This window comes from Stegastes partitus, unplaced genomic scaffold (assembly GCF_000690725.1).
Source record: "Stegastes partitus isolate 25-593 unplaced genomic scaffold, Stegastes_partitus-1.0.2 Scaffold117, whole genome shotgun sequence".
In the NCBI taxonomy this organism is placed as follows: domain Eukaryota; kingdom Metazoa; phylum Chordata; class Actinopteri; family Pomacentridae; genus Stegastes; species Stegastes partitus.
The window spans coordinates 178,405-195,302 of NW_007577848.1; the positions used below are offsets into that span (position 1 = coordinate 178,405).

The following is a 16,898-nucleotide window of genomic DNA, read 5'->3' on the forward strand; positions in this document are numbered from 1 at the left end:
GTCGATCAACCGTAGTAACCAATGGAGCAGATATCCATCAGCGTAGGAATCAAAATGTCAGCTGATATCATGCAACCATGCCAGCAGATAACACCATGTCAAGAGATTTTATTTATGGAACAGGAAGCAGAGTCATTAAAAAAACATTAATCTAATATATAGCATTTATGGCTAATGGCTGGCAGGTTGTTGTAATGGCAGTGTGATGTGTTACTGCAGGACTGTTTCTTGACCATGAGTCCAGCCTGGTACCAGAGTCTGATCAAAGTCCTGCTGAACCGCTTCCCCCAGAGCTGCAGACACTTCGACGACAACGGCATCCAGTATCTGGTGAGAAGATGCTCTTTAGTTCACTGCTCAGTTGAACGAGGGTAAATGAAGCACAAACAGAAACAGCAGGGAGAATGACAGAAGAAGGAGACATGTACCCATTGTTAGTGGTTGTATTTTAGTGGAATCTTGAAAAGTAGCACTTCTTTGGTTTTTACATTATTTAAGTGTATATAGAGGAACAATTATTTTCAGTTACATTACTGTAGTCAACATATTACTTGTCTCAGTCATTGTATTAAATATAAGATTGCTGTGTTTACAAAAACTCATTAGGAAAATGTTTACTGGTGTAATAAATCAAATGATAAGTCACATCATTTTCTCATAGACATCTGTACAATCAGATTTCTTTTTGCAACAAGCTTCACTTTTTAGATCCAGAGCCTCCATCCAGCACTTTAGACTGACTTCACATAGGATTTTATGACAAGTACAACCAGACTTATCCTACAAATTTGCTGTATTTCCAGTGGCCATACTATAACCGTAGTGTTAGACAGTAACACGGTATCCAGGAGGTTCCCTCATTATGAGTTGATGCACATTTTAGTTGTAAATGTGACGCAACATCCACACAGGAACAGGCAAAGAAATGCCAGCAATACCATACAGTAAGTAGCAGTTAGTAGCAAATTATCGATATGAGTGCTTGATGTTTAATATCTTTGGAAATAGGCAATTTGGGTTTTAAAAATGTGAAGTTATTCTTAATCCTTGTCTTGTTTCAGGCTGTTCTTAACCAGAAGTTCACTGACTGCTTTGTTCTGGTCTTTCTGGACACCCAAGCTGGAAAAACTGTAAGTTATCACACTGATATGATTTATTATAGTGTCGCACCGGCAACTGCCGAGGCTGTAGGCATTATGTTTGAATATGAATATGATATCTCTTACACGCCTTGATGTTTTTTGTTTTTGACACTTTTTGTTGTTCAGAACTGAACATAAGGAATTCATACGCTTATTATGACCTGATTTCACACAAGTCTAAAAAGATAAAATGAGGAAGTTATTCAGATTCAGACAATTTTATTGAGGTGAGGTAGTCCCAGGAATTTATTCTTACCCCAAGATCACATGGCTAATGGACTGTTAACAGCATAAGGCTCACATGCCTGGAGGTGTGAATAGTTGTGAAACTTCCTGGAGAGGGATCACTCAAGGTGTTAATGGTGTTGAAGCTGTTTGGGTTGAGACCTCGAGACTGTTTACCTGATTTGTAGCATCATAGACCTCCTCCTCTGTTCATAGATGGCTGTTACAGTTTAATAAATAATGTTTTCCTTCACTCCTCTCAAACTGTCAAGTCATCTCTGTCCAGAATGTGGACATTGTTGTGTTCAAAGTAGTGTCCCTTATCCGTCAGATGCAGGTGGACTGCCGAGTGTTGTCCTGAGGAGCTGGCTATCCAGTGTTGTGTCATGCACTTCTGGAGGGGTTGTTTAGTCTCCCTTATGTGTAGATGTGTGCACTCCTCGCTGCATTGTGTTGCATATACAACTTGGCTCGTGATTTGTGTTTGGCTGTTTTATCCTTTTATCCAGGGTGAGCCAGTGTTGCTGGCTCTGAGCTGCACCAGGATATTTTTTAACAAACTAAACACATCTCTAAATAGAGACTTGTACCCAGAATATTTCACCACCATTCACACGTCAGGGCATGTGATTGTTGGGTTGGTATTGGGCCATTTGTCATGTGAAGTGGGGTCAAGAAAAAATTCCTGGGAATCCCTATCAGTCAGAACTGAGGAAGCCTCTTGGATGAGAGGTGAAAAGTTTTCTAGAACCAAAAAAGAAAGAGTCCAGCTGCCTTCCAGTAAAGGACTTAGGATTACAATTACTTGGAATGCTGAGAATCTACAGACATTAACAGGGTTTTTAAAATTCTGTCAAAGTCTTCACATCAGATACTATGTCAGTCTGGATAGATGACAACGTAAACGGTAAGTTGCCTGATTGGCAGAGACAAACAGCCACGAGGTAGTAATTCTGGTCATGGTTTTTCTCCATTTTTTTTTTTTTTTTACATTTGCTTTCTCCCGCAGAGTTTAAAGGTTGTGTTTCGGGAGCCGCTGCCAACACAGCCACAGGCCAGCGGCAGCCCTCCTCCTCAGCTGGTGTCCATGTACCACCACCTGGAGTCTGTCATCAACACCGCCTGCTACAACCTCTGGACAGGACTGTTGTAGAGCTGGACCTACCTCGACTCATGTCATAACACAGGGACACAGAGAGCAAGAAGTTCTAGAGAGGGTTCATTTGGAGGAAACCCTCTTGCCAGGTGTTCTCCCAGCTACACAACTCTCCAGCACTCTGGTGCTGGAGGAGCATCATGCTGGTCAGCAACACTACTGTATTTATGCCACAGTCTGTGTCCACCCGAAATGGACGTGACAGAAACCAACTTTGTGAGTTGCTTCCGGTTCTTTTTCTCTCCTAGAACTGGCGTAGAGTTCTTTGCTCAAATCGCCCCAAACTAAAACTAAGTATCTCATAACTGCTGTGCAAAAAGTCTTCATTTGCTAGTTTATAATCAGCCTTAAATCTCTGATATATGTGCTTCAGATATTATACTTAAAGGAAAGTGATCAGAGTTGCCACATAAAACCGAGCAGACATCGTTTTTATAAATGTCTCACACTCACAAAATGCATTTTTATCACGTTATATAAGCAGCTTATAACAGGTCCTGTTACATTTCTGCCCATAATGTACAAATCTACTGACCCACATGGAGCTCACACTGAAAATTAGTCTAGAAATCCCATTCACTTCTGTGTGCTCACAATTCCAATGAAGTTCATTGAAAGACTACAGTCTTCAAAGGGAGAGAAAGGCAGAATGCTTTATGTTATTCTGCTATTCAAAAGCCAGAACATGCAAAGTAATGCTTAACCCTCTGAAGCCCAAACTCCACTGGCAGGTTTGAAAGGCATGTTATCTGAGAGGAAAATAAATTACATTTCATCAATTAAATAACTGCAGCATGGATCATAAACAGTATACATAGAAGCCTTCTAGATTTTATGTGCAAAGTAGTGTAAAAAGCAGCTAGTTTGAGGTTAGTAGGTTAATAAAAAGTACATTGTTAAATATCCATGCAGTGTAGAGTCACCATAGTTCTTCCAGTATTGTGGGTGCTTGGTAAAATATTATCCATGTTGATTCCAGGTCTTTTCAGTTTCTTTAAAATGAACATTTAAAGAAATTAGTCATTCTTTTTTTTATGATTCATAGCATTATAACTGTCCATACTGAACAAATGGCATTTTATAGTTTTCTCTATTTCTATCTATGGCTCTGTTGTTTCCAGTCGCAGGACTTTATATTGTAGTGAAATATGAGCCCACACTGTGTAAAAATGTGACAGAAGCAAAGAAAGTCAGAAGCCCAGAAACTGCTTGGGGTTCAGAGGGTTAAACGAGCTCACTACCATTTGTCGGAGATCTTTGATCTTTGCTAGCCAAGTGGGAAATCAAACTGCAGACAGCTCACCAAAACCTCTAACCTGACAGAAATCCAAATGATCATCCAGCAGCCAAATTGCTGAAAGTTCAGTTAATCAGGCAATGTGATATCAACAACGTCAAGTATCTGATTTTAAAATAACTCATAGGCGATCGATAAGAGTTGAATTGGGGCCAAGTCCGCACAGTGTCTGCTCTATTTTATCCAGCAAGTATTTCATGAGACAGGTTATCATTTTAAACACCACCACGTGACTACACTGATAAAAAGACAGGATGCATCAGGATGGGATTCAGGTGATAATCACAGCACATCTTTCTGTTGAGTTTTCACAAGTTGGGAAGTCAAGGGAGGGGCAGCATAGCCGACTGCCTCCACTAACCAGGTCCTGGGGGAACCCTTAAGCCTCTTTAACAGGTGCAATGTAAGTTGACACATTCAGTCATTTCCAGTGTTTGATTGGCTCACTGAACGTGCAGCTTGTGTTATCAAAGTCTTGCTCAGCTTAGAGACTTGCTGCCATCTGGTTTGGCCTCAACCTAAGAAGTCCAGACAAGGCATCCTCGAGGTTTGCAGGGATCAGGTCTTCCTGAGGACCTGTAACACTGAGCCTTTGACTGACAGACGCATCACTCTGAGCTGGAGGAAGGCGTCCCATGAGCCTCCACGGTAGTGGAGGGGGAAGTGGAAGAATCCCCCAGAGTTCTGTGCTCCGCTCTGAAACATTTGTATCAATGAAGAAGACATTGCTTTTTACTGTTTCTCTCTCCTTATCTGCGACAGAAAAACACCCCACATGAATGTCAGCAGTTTGGACTTGCAAAATCTGATGCTTCATGCTCAAAGTCAGTCGTGAGCCAGTGACGGTACACCTCTGATGATCTAACTGCACAAGTTTAAAACTCCGTCAACAGAGGGTCGGAGTCATCTTGGATCTTGTGCCTTTGATAGCATTTAGCTAGCTCTTCACACCACATCAGTGTTTTTTAAGAGCAAGAGACAGCTGAGGTGTCGTGTCCTCGATATGAAGGCTTTTATGTTTAATTTTCAAACGTGTCAAACCACTTGAACCCCACTGCCATGTGTGGTGCCCTGAAGTGCCTTCCTCTGTTTGTTTCCCCCCTTCCCCCTTTTTTTTCGTTCCCAAACTTGTGACGTGATGCTGTTGTTGTTCCATCGGCTCTGCACAAGACATCTGTGGAAACACATGCCTGTTGTTGTGCAGTGAAAGTGCCTGTTCAGAGAAAAGTGACAAAAATTGCCTTTCATAAGCAAGAAAATGGGTCACATTAACTTTGGTGATTTGCATAATAGCATGCCACATGTCATCAGCGCCGAGTGTTTCCAAAGCATGTTGGGGGTGACGAGTTTGACTCGTGTTTTCTGAAACAGTGCGGCTGGTAATCATACCTCAGTTTGGAATAGGGCACCAAGCAGCCCGACACGGCACTGTTAAACATGATATCCACTGCAGTACCTTCATTACTGACATATTCAGCAGCCTTAGAGGTCGACACAATTTTACATGTTTGGGCTTTTTTATGGAGCTCAGCCTGAATGTTAAACACTGGATATTCATCATGCAAAATGTGAACTGTAACAAGTTAGCCCTGAGCGTTCTGTCACTGTAAGATAAACACTGCACTAACTGTAAGATGTATATTGTGTATATACACAGAACACTTTATACAGTATGTAAAATGTTAAATAAAGAGTAGGATGAATGACAATCTGCTGAATTGTTTTTACATTTGAGATGAAGTAAAGTCTCACAATTAAAGGGAAATAAACCTGCACAATAAATGAAGACAGAATTTTTTAGTTCTCAGCTGAGGTCCTTTGGAGGTTTTTCTGCAGCTTCAGGCAGAAAAAGTCTTCAAAATAAAACCTGCAGAGGTATTCAGTTGAAGAAGTTCACCCGAAAGACAAAACTTAAAACAGATTCCTTTGTTATGGGAAAAAGATATCAGTTTAATTATGATCTTACATGAAAACAATAAAAGAAAACAATCATACGGGCCCTCTTGTATAATTATCCAAATTTTGATTTCACAGTAAAAAGTTCAAAGTAGTATCTTTTAACTTGATAAAATAGGCTATGTAATAAAATTTGTACAGTTCATAAGTGGTTCTGTAAAAAAAAAAAAAACATGCATGGAGGCTCAACTTCCAGGATTTAAAGAATCTGCGATTAACCTCTTGGTGATACCACAAACACCTTCAGAGGTCTGTGGAGTTCAGGCCTCGACAGATCAGAACTGTTTTGGCACAAGGGGATCTACACAATATGTAACAGGTGATTTTCACGTCAAGGCTGATTGGTGTATGATCAGTCAATGACATTTAGATGAGAATTTGTCATTTCAACACATGTGTAGAGTAAGAAATGTAGCTACATCTTGGTACAGACTTAGATTGAAACTAGATTTTATATATTTGGTTCCAACATTTACAGTGCCCATAAAGGTATTAAGTCCTCTTGGAAGTGTTCTCCTTTTACTGCATTTCAACACAGAATCCTCAAATGCGCCTTTTTTTGGGTTAGGATTTTCGGGGAAAACCCTTTCATGTCAAAGTAAAGAAATTGTATGACTTATAGGCTGCACCTGTGTTGAACAGTGTAAAGGGGATACATTTTTATGCTATCATTTATTTTGTGTTTTATATCTTTAGTAAATGACATTACGTGTCTTTGAAAAATTGAAGCTTAAATGTGACATTCTGAGGCTATGTCAGAGAGAAATTTTAGCTCATGAAACTTCAGAAATCAAGACATTATCAACTGTTGAGCAATTGTTGTTTGGTTAGAATTGTAATACAACTGTACTCTGTAAATGAAAACATGACATTTCGTACAAATCTGTTTTCACTTTGACATGAAAGAATCCTTTTTTTATAATTGTCAAAAAAAAGCTTGATTAATAATGGTTCAGTTTTGAAAAGGAATTAAAAGGGAAAACCTCTGAGGGAGGTGAACACTTTTAAAAGGCACTGCAGGTTTTGGTTTAGTTTGAATCTGTTTCAGAACAGAACACCAGTGCTTCTAACAAAGGTAATTATTGCTTTCATATTATAGATTTTTAAACCACAAAGATTTTATCTTTCCTAAACTCTACAAAAGCTGCTGTTATTATTTGTGCATGAAATCATCCCAGTGTGAAGTCTAGCAACCAATGAGGGCCAGGAAGATGAACACTAATGAGCTGTGTACTGAACACCAAAGCTAACCAGGATGAGAAGAAATGATTTGGTGCATCAATGGCCTCCAACTCTGAGTCCAGCTGAACGATTAATCAAAATATGATCAGAGCCTCTGTGATCTGACTTTCTCTGTGTATTAGCAGGGACATACATTAATACGCTGCAGAGCTTTATTGAACGGAAGGAGAACATCTCTGCTGGACTGAATCACTGCTGTCACCGAACAAATAAGCAGCTAACTAACGGAGCTTTTAGCCTTATGTCTGTGCTAATTAGGCTAGTTTAGTCCTGAAATGAATGCACAACTGAAAAAAGAACAAATGTGTGTGAGTTGCGGCAATGATTAGAAGGAAGAAATACGTTTATTCACTCTGAGTTCTGACAGAAACACTGTTGAGTCAATTCAAAGAGGGTGACATATTTTAAAGGCACAGAGTAAACAAAAACAGAGTGACACCAGGTGGAGTACCTGAACACTTTGTCTGCTTTGTGCTCAGCTCTTTTTGCTTGTCAAGTGCTGTTTTATCCAACCCAGACCCTCCGCTGTGGAGCCTGCAGTGGGGGGGGGGAAGCATAATTAACTGCTGTTTTCTAAATGAGCACCAAAATTACCAAAACATTACAAACCCTTACTGAGCGGCTTGTATTCACAGCCAATGTATCCCTGGTAGCCGTGGGTCTCCAGCGTTTTGAAAAGGTAGCTGTAGTTGAGCTCTCCAGCGCTGTCAGGCTCATTCCTGCCTGGAACCTGAGCGATCTGAACGTGACCTGAGGAACATGACAACACTTCTTCTCAGTCTGTTTTCATCTTTATCACCATCAAAAGCTGGACTCTCTGTCTTTGAAAAGCTGCAAAGAGCTCATGTTAATCACCCTCTACTAGACGTATATTCTCTCAAGCTCTACAACAGAAGCGAAGAGTGCAAAGTTTGCAAGATGCTTAGAAAAACAGGAAATATATCAAGTTGGAATAAAGTGGATTTCTTCTTTAGTGCATCAAAGTAAGTAGACTGTTAAGTCCATGTGCTTGTGATGATTCTTCAAATCAAAATGTCACGGTGTGAGAAAAACATGCAGAGTTGTCGTTTCATCCAAAGTTTCATCGCTAGGAAGTGTAAGTGATAATACTCTGCGCAGCTGTAAGAGATGCCTGATTTGAGGCCAATAATTGATATCATTTTTATCGAATTGGCACCGCAGGCAAAGTTTTCCAAGCTACGTTCACAGGTATGAACATTTTCATTTGTATGTTGTATTAATTTGATAACTTGTTCCCATCTTACTTACCAATTATGGGGAAATATTTCTGTATGTTTTGTGTCAGGTTTCCATCCATTATCTGCCAGTGAAAGACGTCCTGAAACAGATATCAAGTCAAGATATTCCTTTTATTTTCTCCATTGAAGACAAATTTCCAAAATACCTACCATTTGCAGCTTGATGTTTGGCTTTCCAACCTTCTCCAGTATTGCAGCGGCTGCAGACAGAAAAATCAGGGGAAAAAAATCATCTCCGACATAATGAGTGACAAGAAGCCGGACATTACAAACTGCTACAAAGGAGGCAATTTACTCATGACAAGTGCTACAAATAGGACACACTTACGGTATCACCTCAGCTGAGGAGGCACCATTAAACATAGAACCCCTCATTGTAACAGACACCTTACATAAACTGGCATTGATGACAAAATGACTTCGACTGAAAGAACATGGTGACATCTTATTTCATCCTATTCACACATTCACATCCGATGGGACAATCAGAAGGCTAAAAGTTACATCTGGAAACTGCTCAACTAGAAATGGCATCTATGTTGCACACAAGGATTAAAGTTGCCAAAGTCCTGTTTGCTTTAAATGCTGCCTCACAACAATTTCAGTTATTTAATGCATGTTTGTATGAGGCTTTGTAGGTAAAAATAAATAAATCACAGGGCAGGGGAATATTCAAATAATTTCAAAAATGAAAGAGGAAAAAACAAGTACAAAACTGCTTGTTTTTTTTTTTCATCAAGGAACCACACTGCTTCAGATGCTGCTGGTAAACTTGGATTGCCACCTGTTAGTGAGCCCTTCACCAGGACATCACCTTATCCACATCAGTATGCTGTTTTCTTCTGAATAGGCCCAGTTCACAGCAACATCTCTTCAAAGACCAGGTATTCTGATTCTGGGCTAAAATTACAAGTATTTCCTTTTTAGTAAATCTCACCAGTCACCATCTTGGTAACACCCAGAGCAGTTATTACATTCTAACAAGACCTGGTCAGTGTAATGTGTAATCACCAAAATAAGGTTTAAAATGTTTCTGCACAATTATAAATGTTGGGTCCTTTACATAAACCCTGGCTCTTTGAGAAAAGAGTAAGATATTTTACTATAGTAATTGCCTTAGCAGGGCTGACTAGGAAAGCTCAGGTGACTGCTGTAGTGTTTTGCTAGAGCTAGCTTGTTTTTAAAATGGACTTGGTACTATGAAGTAGTTTTTAAGTTTTTCAAAAACTATTACCCTCCTTTCATGGTTCTGCAAATTTTGTGTTTACCTACAATTGCCCTGATACATTGTCATAAGTTTAAGTTTTCCCAATACAACATTTTTTCACAATTTTGTGCTTTGAGTCAGATGGACCTAATGCCCATCCATCCATTTTCTATACACCGCTTAATCCTCACTAGGGTCACGGGGGGCTGGAGCCTAGCCGAGCTGACTCAGGGCGAAGGCAGGGGACACCCTGGACAGGTCGCCAGTCTATCACAGGGCTACACTTAGAGACAGACAACCAAGCACACTCACATTCACACCTACAGACAATTTAGAATCACCAATTAACCTCAACATGTTTTTGGACTGTGTGGGAGGAAGCCGGAGAACCCGGAGAGAACCCACACTGCACGGGGAGAACATGCAAACTCCACGCAGAGAGATCCCGGGTGCCCCCAGCGGGACGCGAACCAACGACCTTCTTGCTGGACCTAATGTAATTCTCTTATTTGGAGTCCCAACTAAGTCTAAATTTTCTAAAATATTCCTCAGAAAAACCTAAATAAACCTGTTCAAAATGGGCAGCTTCCATGTGCAGACAAACTGAGCTTCAGCACCTCTGATCCTTATGCTCACCGGATTACTCTGCCTCTCGAAGATGAATAACAGACAAAAAAAACTCAAACTTAGTTTTAATGATGCAATGTTTGCAGGTGTCCCACAGAGACAAATGTACAACAACAGAATTTTATCATTTCGAGAGTTGTTGCCTCATTTGACTGAAGAGCAGTAACAAGTCATTGTGTTGTTCATGTCAGTGGTCGAGGTTGTTGTCTTACCCTGATGTGGAGAGTCCAGAAAGTACCTGGGGTCTGTAATCCTTGTGTTGATTGGTTCAATCAATCCAGTGATTCCTTCCTGTGAGGAACATTCAGATTACCACTGGCAGTTCTTTCATTAGAATCAGTTATTTCAGTTACACTCTTCTGGAGTAACTCCAGTCACATGAAGAGATGTGGGACACACAGTGGAGCAACTATAGTAAATACTACAATATCCTTGTAGCCTACAGAGAAGTCCAGCCAGGCAGCCCACACTACAGGCAGGCTGAAGTGCTCCTAACACTTTGATGCTTCATAATTGGATGATTTTCAGAGCGAGGACGATGTGTCAAAAGCCGACGTGCAGGTCAGTGTCAGGGCTCATCTCGGCGGATGCACATGCACTTTTCGGGGTATTTCAGAGAGAGCAGCCGATGTCTGTACGGAGGAGTGGATTGGAAAGTGACAAAGTTGACAGGAACGCCAACCGAACTGGAAAGTCATTGATTGATGTCGCAGCTGAGGCAAAGGTTTGTGGAGAAGCCTCTGGCTGAGTTCTGGATATATTAGTGCAGGTGAATACAGATGACTAAAAAAAACCTTTCCCGTTTATATCAACCTGTCTCTGTGAATCCAGGGATTTTTCTAGGAAAAAAAATTGTATGAGAGAGCACACCGCGTTGAGGACGCAAAGCGACCAGTGGGGGGATGGTGCGGAAGGGGGAGGGGGTTGCCCCCTCTTCTGTGGTGCGAAGCCTTTGAAAAATTGAAGCTTAAATGGGACATTCTGAGGCTATGTCAGCAATTGTTGTTGAGCAATTGTTGTTTGGTTGGAATTGTAATACAACTGTACTCTGTAAATGAAAACATGACAAGTACTACTACTACTGGCCATCTTTATCCGATTTGTGGCAGAAAAAAGAAGTCATCTTCTTCTACCCCGGACAGACTTTTGCCTTCTTCCGTTTTGTGACGCAGAATGACATCTTTCAATGCCCAAGCGTCAAGAAAAACAGCTCGCGACGTGACCTTTTCTGTCAAAGCTCCTGCGCCAGTAGGTGAAAGGTCATTCAGTCTTGAGAAATCTCGCTGTGTAGGTCAGCTGACCTTGCATGTAACCTATATGAAATCTCGGGAGAGCAGCTAACACCAAAACAATATGGCACCTCGGCATGGAGTCATTCTAACGTTTTTGATGATCAGATACATTGTCTTGTGATGGTGCTGGGATATTTTCACGGCCGAGAAGATTGTTTTCGTGAAGATTGCATGTTGTGCGGCAGCATGTAAGAACATGGCCCAAGTGTTACTAGGGTCAGTCGGCATTTTGGTAAGAGGGCGCAAGCTGGGAGTATGTGGGCGCAGCTCCCCATAACATTATTTAGACAAACCTCCGGAATCTACATTTTCACAGGATCTGTCTTTTTAATGCTTCCCAGTGACTGCCTAAGAAAGCAGGCATGCAATGCATTCCGGTAGCGTTGCGTTGCAAGAGATGAGGTGTCATGTTGGCCGCTGCTCATCTGTATAAAGCTGAGATGGAGGCTACTTCATGCAAATGAGGGGCGTCCACCATGACTTGTCATCACTGGAAAATAACTTTTAAACCAACTGTTTTAAAAGCTAAAATAAAGTCAGATTCAGCAGCTGCACTATTTTCAGGAACTCATTTCAGTGAGCTGCTTTCACAAGAGAAAGTTTCCAGACAAGCCTCCAAGCCTTCAGGTTTGAAGCCCAAGAGCAACACATCCAGTCAGGTGAACTAGTGTTGTTGTAGGAGGGTGTAGCCTGTATTGGGCACCCATTAAACGTCCGATACTGGGAAGCAACCCTTCATACCCAAAAATTCCCCTGTGGCTGCATACCATCAGACTCCATTTCAGTGCTGGGGTAACTTAAAAACAAGGACTCTGGGTTGGAGACAATGAACAAGGCTCAAGTGGAACACCTCACCATCTCCATGCAAAGTCAGTGTGCTTGGTTAGTGTCTGAAGTCCAAGTAGTTTTTGGGTAGTTGTTGTACCTGTCACATTTTTACTCATTGTGGGCTCATTTTTCACTGCTAGAAGTAGCTAGAAGTAGCCAAAAGCTGCCTGTGTGTCCCGCCACTTCCAGCCCATTGGAGCCTGCGCGCAACCAGAAGTCCGCTGGCTGTCGAGGGGCAAGGTGCTGTCACGCTTTTATTAACTTAAATAAGAAATCGCCACATTTCTGTCTGAGACTAACTCCCTGTACTGTTTGACAACGAAATGTGGCTCGCACGAGAGCATCAGCTGGTGGAGCTGTCATGTGATCAGACGCTGAAAGAGAGATTTGGGGAGGTAAGCCTTTCCCACTTCTGGTGCAGCGATGTGGTGGCTGAGTATTCATCCCTCGCCACTCCTGCAGCTAAAACAATCTTACCATTCAGCTCAACCTGTTTGTGTGAAAGTGTCTTCTCTACCTTGGTCCAGCTCAGGTCACAGCAGAGGAGCAGGTTGGACACTGAGTATGATCTGAGAGTAGCTCTGTCTACTGTCACCCCAGACTTTGAAACTCTAATCAAGAGTAGAGGACGTGTCCAACTGTCTCATTACCTTCAACAAATGACCTGATTAGACCAAAACTTTATTTTTGAGTAGTTTTGATATTTATTTTATTCACTTCTGTATATGCAGTTGTCACTGTCCTCCTTAGTTTCTTATTAATTTGCTCAAAATGGAGTGAAAATATGTTGTTTTGTGCCCTTATTTATTTTGTGCAGTTTTGTACATGCAGTTGTCATGGTCCAGTTACTATGCATGGTTATATGCTCTGAAATGCATGTTGCACAGGAAAATATATTGAATATTGAATTCTAAAAAAATTGGGTCGCAACTTAATGATCATAGGAAAATGTGGATCCCAGGGTGAGACCAGTTGAGAATCTCTGGTCTAAACAGCATGTAGTTTACCAGAATAGTCCCTGAATTTTGGTTTCTCAAATGCGGTGTGCAGATTATTTCTTAGTGAGTTTTTTTTTTCTGGATCTTGAGCAAATGTTTTTTTTTTTGGCATATTGGCCTTTAGACTTGGTTAATTTTCCAACTAAATTGAATGTCACACATGATTAGTGTCTAAACATCTATCGATTCTTTCTGATTTTACAGTTTCTGGCTGATGAGCTGTGCAATTTTAGCTTCTTTTTTTTTTTTAAAGATAACAGGCCTTCCAAACCCGCTGGTGGATTTTGGGGTTCAGAAAGTTTAACGTAACATATTTGCTTTTATTGTGCTTTTTGAGAATGAACATTTTTGAGATTACTGCGTTTAACTGCACCTATAAAAAGCCTAAGAGCTACTTTACTACAGTATATTCATGCTGTTAGGTGACACGGTTTCCCACCTTAGCGAGGACGTCAGCAGCATAGCTCAGGTTCTGCACAAAGACGGCCTCCATGTTCTTGGCAACCGCCGTTCGGTCAGAGTCCTCAGGAAACCTCCCTGCCATCAGATGGATCCTGACCAGGGAACATGGACAGGCTGACACACTGCTTCCCCTACTGCTGCTCTGAAACATTTTAAATTACAATCTGTCTGTCAAATGACATGAAATCACTATTTTCAAACTAATTAGCGCAAGTTGTGTGAAGATCTTGACACTGCAGCTGATTTGATAGAGATTAGTGGAGCTGGGAACAACTCTCTGGCACAGTCCCGAGTCTGAAAATACATTTTTCACAGAGGACATATTGTCTTGTCATCGTAGGTGTTAGTATTGATGGCTCTGTTCTATTCCGGTGTCCCGGTAACCCTGACAGTGAGTCAGCATGAAACAAATGGATTTTATTATTCACACCTGAGCTTTTCCTGCTGCGACATGTCAAAATGTCTACAGTGGGAAGAAAAAAAAAAACAAAAAAACATATCCCACCTGCAGGATAGAGCCGACTTTGTGTTGATCTGAGCAAACAGAAAAATAACACACGGAGTTCCTCAAAGCTCCATTCTCTGGGTTCTAGCACCTCGCTATTCCTGCTCGCTCAAATTATGACTTACAGTAATTATAATAAAAACAATCTTTCCACTGATCACAGCTGCCTGCTGCTGCTGGAGAAGGTTGATGAGAGTGAACCGAATAGGTTACCTTGAGGCTGTAAAACTAAAACACTGAGCTAAAAGTAAGGGTTGATGGATATGGTTTTTCAGGACTGATATCAATACCAATTATTAGTAATCAATGAGACTAAGAACCGATATACATGTTTGCTGTAACACTGAAGAACTTGACAAAATTAAGGACAACAGAAACTCCATAAAACACAAAGATTTTGTGAAATGACTATTTATGTTTTACATGCTTAATTAAAGGGGAACTGTTTAACCGTTATCACTCAGTGTTGACCAGTTCTTACTTGTGCGATGCAGCCAGTCAGATGACTTTTATACCATTACTACTCATAATACTGTAACTATTATTGTTATTATCATTATTAGAAACTTTATTTGTCAAAACTGCAGTGGCATTACTAAACATCCAGGTCTAGGCGCAGCACAACTTATTAAGGACAGAGCCTGACTATGTAGAGATTCAAAAGTAATCAAGAGAATCTTAAATTGAATTTTGTACTGAATAGGGAGCCAGAGTAATTCAGCCACGAATGGAATGATGTGTTTCTGAGTGATCTTGCCGCTGCATTTTGAATCAGCTATACACGGATGATTGCTGCATTGTTCAGGTAAGTGAACAGTTAGTTACAATAGTCCAGGTGGGGGAAAATGAGGGTGTGGAGAAACTGTTTCAACAATGTTTCTGGCAAACAATGATTTGACTTTGGCAGTATTTCTAATTCATGGATGGCATGATTAACCCAGAGTCTTAATGTGCTGATCATAAGGACTCCGGCCTCAGCCTGTATACTGACTCATATTGTTTCCTCTAATTTTGTGTGATGCAGCTGTTATCAGCAGAGTAAAGTGTGACATGAAGTGTGTAATGAGTGAGACACATTGGCTATGGCAATTCACAACTTTGAACTGTGCAATAGATTTAGAGATAGATTTAATAGATTAGAATCACATTAAACATTTTCCAGTAACACCTGTACATTTACATTGTAAAGAATTTTTTTAAATGTTAATTTAAAGATGTGTTAATTTACATATTAACCATAAAAAATGGCAAAAAAAAAAACAAACAAAAAAACTAAATCTATCGACAAAAAGTAATTCACTCAACAGTAAATTTACACTATTTTTACTGTATTTGAATCAGAAAAAAAGTATTTTACAGACATTTTCTGTTATTTGGAAGACATTATATATATTAGGGATCAGGGGAAAAAAAATCTTTTTTTTGTTTTTTACAGATTATCTCTGTTGTTAAATTAGAAAAAATATTTTGTAAAGTCACAGAAAAAAAATGTACACACTGATTGTTAAAAAACAAAAAGGTCAAATCTGTATTTAATGTCTAATGTAAAAAAAAAAACTGTATTTAAAAAAAAAAAGTCACTTGTGTTATTACAACATATGACTGTAAAACAACACTTTTTGGTGTTACTTAAAGGAAAAATTTTGTACATTAAGGATTGAAAAATGGGAAATACTTCCGCAGCAGTTATATAACATTATAGAAAAAAAAAATGTAACTTACATTTAGATTGTAAAAAATGCAGGTTGGAACATAATGTCCACATCAAAAATTCGTATTTCTTAAAATATAGTAACTCGTTCATTTAAAATGTGTGACTGTAAAATGTTTTACTGTATAATCAGCTCCAAAAAAATTCTTTACGTTTTTGAAAGGTGCTGTCATACCATCATTTGCTTTGCCTTTTCTTTAGTAAGCACAAGTATAACAATTAATGAACACGTTGACACTCTTTAATTTGAGGAATGGACAGCAAACCGTTTTAGTGATCAGCTGATGTCTCACCTCTTGCAGTGCAAAGCTCGAGCATACTTCACAGCCAGATCCAGACTCTGTCTGAACTCTGCTTCTCTTTCAGGAACCGCTCCAAGACCCAGATCTCCTGCTTTTACGTTACCTGCAACACAGCACACCTCTCATTACCACCTCCTGCATAACTACCACCTGCTCAGGGACCCAGTCGGGTGCAGAGAAGCTGCCGTTACCTGGCGGGGTGTTGATGAGCACCACCTCCAGCCCGGTGGCCTCTCTGGCTCTCTGGAGCTCCTGCAGGTCCGAGTCGTAGAGCCAGGCCGCCTCCACAGCCTGGAAGCCGGCCGCGGCAGCTGCGTACATCCTCTGGCTGAAGTCCGGGAGCTCCGTGAACAACCATGTAATGTTCGCGCAGAACTTCAGCGGAGCCATGCTGCTGTTCCTGCAGGAGCCAACGACCGGGAGTTTAGGCTGCGAGCTGAACTTTCACGGCTAAAGGCTTCCTGCAGTTAGCCCGGGTCATATCCGGCAGACTTTCAATATAAGACAAAGGAACTGGCATTAAACGCACTTTTGGTATCAGTCTTATGCTGAGGAAAATATCTACTGTGTGTCAGTGTAGGAGATATGACCAAACAACATATTTAGTTGTTTATTTGAAAGACTATCTAATTATTATAATAAATACAATATAATATATTCTAATCATTTTTAAAACAAACAATACTACC

At 40.5% G+C, this 16,898-nt stretch overlaps 2 protein-coding genes across 3 annotated transcripts in view; one reads left to right on the forward strand and one right to left on the reverse strand.

Annotated features, from left to right (window-relative positions):
* szt2 (SZT2 subunit of KICSTOR complex) overlaps nucleotides 1-5,529 on the forward strand; it is a 129,624-nt gene extending 124,095 nt beyond the window's left edge. Inside the window, exons 74-76 of the mRNA XM_008278149.1 lie at nucleotides 220-330; nucleotides 1,062-1,130; nucleotides 2,377-5,529. Coding sequence (XP_008276371.1) covers nucleotides 220-330; nucleotides 1,062-1,130; nucleotides 2,377-2,520 — 324 coding nt within the window. The 3' untranslated portion in view covers nucleotides 2,521-5,529. The remainder of the gene's footprint in view (nucleotides 1-219; nucleotides 331-1,061; nucleotides 1,131-2,376) is intronic.
* Nucleotides 5,530-5,749: 220 nt separating this feature from the next.
* Nucleotides 5,750-16,676, reverse strand: hyi (hydroxypyruvate isomerase). 2 transcript variants are annotated; one of them, XM_008278152.1, is made up of 8 exons: nucleotides 16,401-16,676; nucleotides 16,201-16,312; nucleotides 13,669-13,783; nucleotides 10,324-10,402; nucleotides 8,428-8,477; nucleotides 8,288-8,339; nucleotides 7,634-7,768; nucleotides 5,750-7,552 (listed from the first exon to the last, which is right to left on the reverse strand). In XM_008278152.1, the coding sequence occupies exons 1-8, from the start codon at nucleotides 16,597-16,599 to the stop codon at nucleotides 7,494-7,496; spliced, it is 801 nt and encodes a 266-aa protein (XP_008276374.1). In that variant the 5' UTR covers nucleotides 16,600-16,676; the 3' UTR covers nucleotides 5,750-7,493. The 2 variants fall into 2 exon arrangements, with proteins under 2 accessions (XP_008276374.1, XP_008276373.1); XM_008278151.1 differs by having other exon boundaries at nucleotides 8,288-8,357.
* Nucleotides 16,677-16,898: the final 222 nt, after the last annotated feature.